The sequence below is a fragment of the Sinocyclocheilus rhinocerous genome, unplaced genomic scaffold, assembly GCF_001515625.1.
Source record: "Sinocyclocheilus rhinocerous isolate Xijiao unplaced genomic scaffold, SAMN03320098_v1.1 scaffold3187, whole genome shotgun sequence".
In the NCBI taxonomy this organism is placed as follows: Eukaryota; Metazoa; Chordata; class Actinopteri; order Cypriniformes; family Cyprinidae; genus Sinocyclocheilus; species Sinocyclocheilus rhinocerous.
This window is the reverse complement of record NW_015643040.1, coordinates 236,846-239,821: the sequence shown is the minus strand read 5'-3', so window position 1 is coordinate 239,821 and position 2,976 is coordinate 236,846. Positions and strand designations below refer to the sequence as shown.

Genomic DNA, 2,976 nt, shown 5'->3' with positions numbered 1-2,976 from the left:
GGTGTGGCTGACTCTTAACTTTTATAAAGAATATCTCTTTGGATTTGAGACTTTAGTCTTTGCAACTTTATAGATCTTCTTTATGCACCAAGAGCTTGTAACACTCCAAAGAGAAAGGAAAAATTGAAATCGCATCATATGACCCCTTTCAACTCAAACGCTCCTCTTGTGTAGCTGTGCAATGCGCATGCGTACTCTGTGCAGTCCCATTCGAAACAGTTAGGGTAGGTCGAAAAACTCCCATCTCATTTTCTCCTCCAACTTCAAAATCGTTCAAAATCGTCCTACATCGCTGTTTTACCGTTTTTTGTAAAGGGCGTTTGACCTTCTTTGCACGTTCACTTTGTAAACACTGGGTCGGTACTTCTGCAGCGATGTAGGACGATTTTGAAGTTGGCGGAGAAAATGAGAGGGGAGTTTTTCGATATACCCTAACTGTCATGAACCAGAATGCACAGAGTACGCATGCGCATTGCACAGCTACACAAGAGGAGCGTTTGAGTTGAAAGGGGTCATATGATGCGATTTCAATTGTTCCTTTCTCTTTGGAGTGTTACAAGCTCTTGGTGCATAAAGAAGATCTGTAAAGTTGCAAAGACTAAAGTCTCAAATCCAAAGAGATATTCTTTATAAAAGTTAAGAGTCACGCGTTTCAAAAAGGCGGGGCATAGAGGAGAAACAATAATGTACAGTATGTGGAAAATAATGTGTTTTTTGAACTTTAAACCGCATAAACACATTTCATTACACCAAATACACAAAATAATGTTCTTTTTAGCAGCATCATATGACCCCTTTAAAAAGTATATAAATTGTAATTTTTTTTTTTTTTAGAAATTAGTATTCCTCGTCTGGGATCGTGTAGAACACTCTGAAGCTGCAATTGGGACCTTCCTCCCAGTGAACCCCATTGAAGTCCACTATATAGAGAAAAACCCTGGAATGTTTTCCTTTAAAAACCTTAATTTCTTTTCGACTGAAGAAAGAAAGACATGAACATCTTGGATGAGTAAATTATGAGGAAATTTTAATTCAGAAGTGAACTAATCACTTAAAGGGATAGTTGACCCAAAAATGAAAATTCTGTCATCATTTACTCACCCTCATGTCGTTCCAAACCTGTACGAGTTGCTTTCTTATGTTGAACACAATAGAAGATATTTTGAAGATTGCCATTGACTTCAATAGTAGGAAAAAAAAATACAATGGAAGTCAATGGCAACCACCAACTGTTTGATTACCAGCAATCTACAAAATATCTTCGTTTGTGCTCAACATAAGAAAGCAACTCGTACAGGTTTGGAACGACATGAGGGTGAGTAAACGATGACAGAATTTTCATTTTTGGGTCAACTATCCCTTTAACTGTGTATATTGCTCATACTCGCAAGTTTCGGTTTTTCAAGCCGCCTTTTTGCACTTAAGTTACTGGAAATCTTGACGTTTCAAACGTCGCGGTAGTCCAGTTAATTAACTTATTTCAGGCTGTTAACCTGTCATGTCATATGAAGTACTGTTATGACATTTTTATAGCTGTTTTTGTGGGGTTTTATAGAGAGTTATGAATTGTCCTTGTATGGAAAAGAGCTGCGTGACAAGTCCAAAACTCACTTGAACCTAAATTAACGATGATTTTACTATACTAACCATTGTTTAACCATGGTATATGTCGTAAAACTGTGGTTATACAAATTAAACCATGGTTACTACACCTTTATTGTAATTAAACCATGGTTTATTTTGGTACGGTAATTTACTCATGAATATTACAAACCATCTGAGGGAGAATACATGATGACAGAGTTCTTTTAAACAATTCATGTCATTTCTATTTCAATACAGACTAAACATGGAGAGTTTCACAGAGGAACTCGATGATTTCTTAAAGTGTCCGCACAAACCGAACACGACCGAGCAGGAGCTAAACAGGTGCGTGTGTGTCTTCATCTCCATTTACAGTTTTTTTTCAGCTGCTTTCACACATTTTCAAAACCTTGCCTCTTTTTTTTTTTTTTCAAACTTTACACACAAATGCAAGAATCACACACACAAAATGCAAAACGCCTCGCATCTCTTGCAAAATGAAGCACTGCATTCAAAATATCACAAACACATCTCAAAAGCAAACACCTTTGCCATAATATTAATTCCTGTTGGATTTGTGTGTGTTACATAGAGAATTGTGTTTTGCAAAAATTGTTTTATGTAATTGAAAAGGCTGAGAATTAGTGCATGGTTTTGTAGATATTTCTAAATAATTGTCTTTTAGTAGCTTCATTCATTACTCACATCCGTCATAGTAGTTCAGAGTGTCTCAAAGTTCAACATGAGTAATTTTATAATGTTTAATGTCATTATTATAGCCAATATATAGGTTTATTGAGAGCTGAATGCTTGTGAAATGAGTCCTCATAAACTTTTCATAAGAAGCTCTCTGTGTGTTTTTGGCAGAATGAGGCTGCAGTTTTGCTGTAACGCCACGGGATCGTTATTCCTCACCAAACGCAACACAGCCGTCAATCAGACCATCCTGTATGAGACGGACACAAAACACACATACAGAATGAATGCAGCCATTCACAACATGCTGCCTGAGGTGCGTGTGTGTTAACATTTAGGTTTTTATAAATTGTTTTTGAATACTTCTATTAAGCAAGGATGTGTTAAATTGATTAAAAAAAAAAGTGACAGTAGAGACTGATACTGTTAGAAAAGATTTAATTCTGTTTTGAATAAATGCTGTTCCTTGGAAAAGTATCACAGCTTCCCAAAATATATTAAGCAGCGCAACAGTTTCCAACATTGATAATAAATCAGTATATTAGAATGATTTCTGAAGATCATGTGACACTGAAGACTGGAGTAATGATGCTGGAAATACAGCTTTGATCACAAAAATAAATCATATAAGTGTATTAAAAAACATTACAAATCTTACTGATCCCAAACTTTTCAATGACAGTATATATATATATA

The 2,976-nt window shown here is 35.7% G+C and overlaps 1 protein-coding gene across 1 annotated transcript in view; it reads left to right on the top strand.

Annotated features, from left to right (window-relative positions):
• LOC107756943 (alpha-2,8-sialyltransferase 8F-like) overlaps nucleotides 1-2,976 on the top strand; it is a 19,695-nt gene that overhangs the window by 8,086 nt on the left and 8,633 nt on the right. The window contains exons 2-3 of the mRNA XM_016574271.1: nucleotides 1,843-1,929; nucleotides 2,452-2,532. Coding sequence (XP_016429757.1) covers nucleotides 1,843-1,929; nucleotides 2,452-2,532 — 168 coding nt within the window. The remainder of the gene's footprint in view (nucleotides 1-1,842; nucleotides 1,930-2,451; nucleotides 2,533-2,976) is intronic.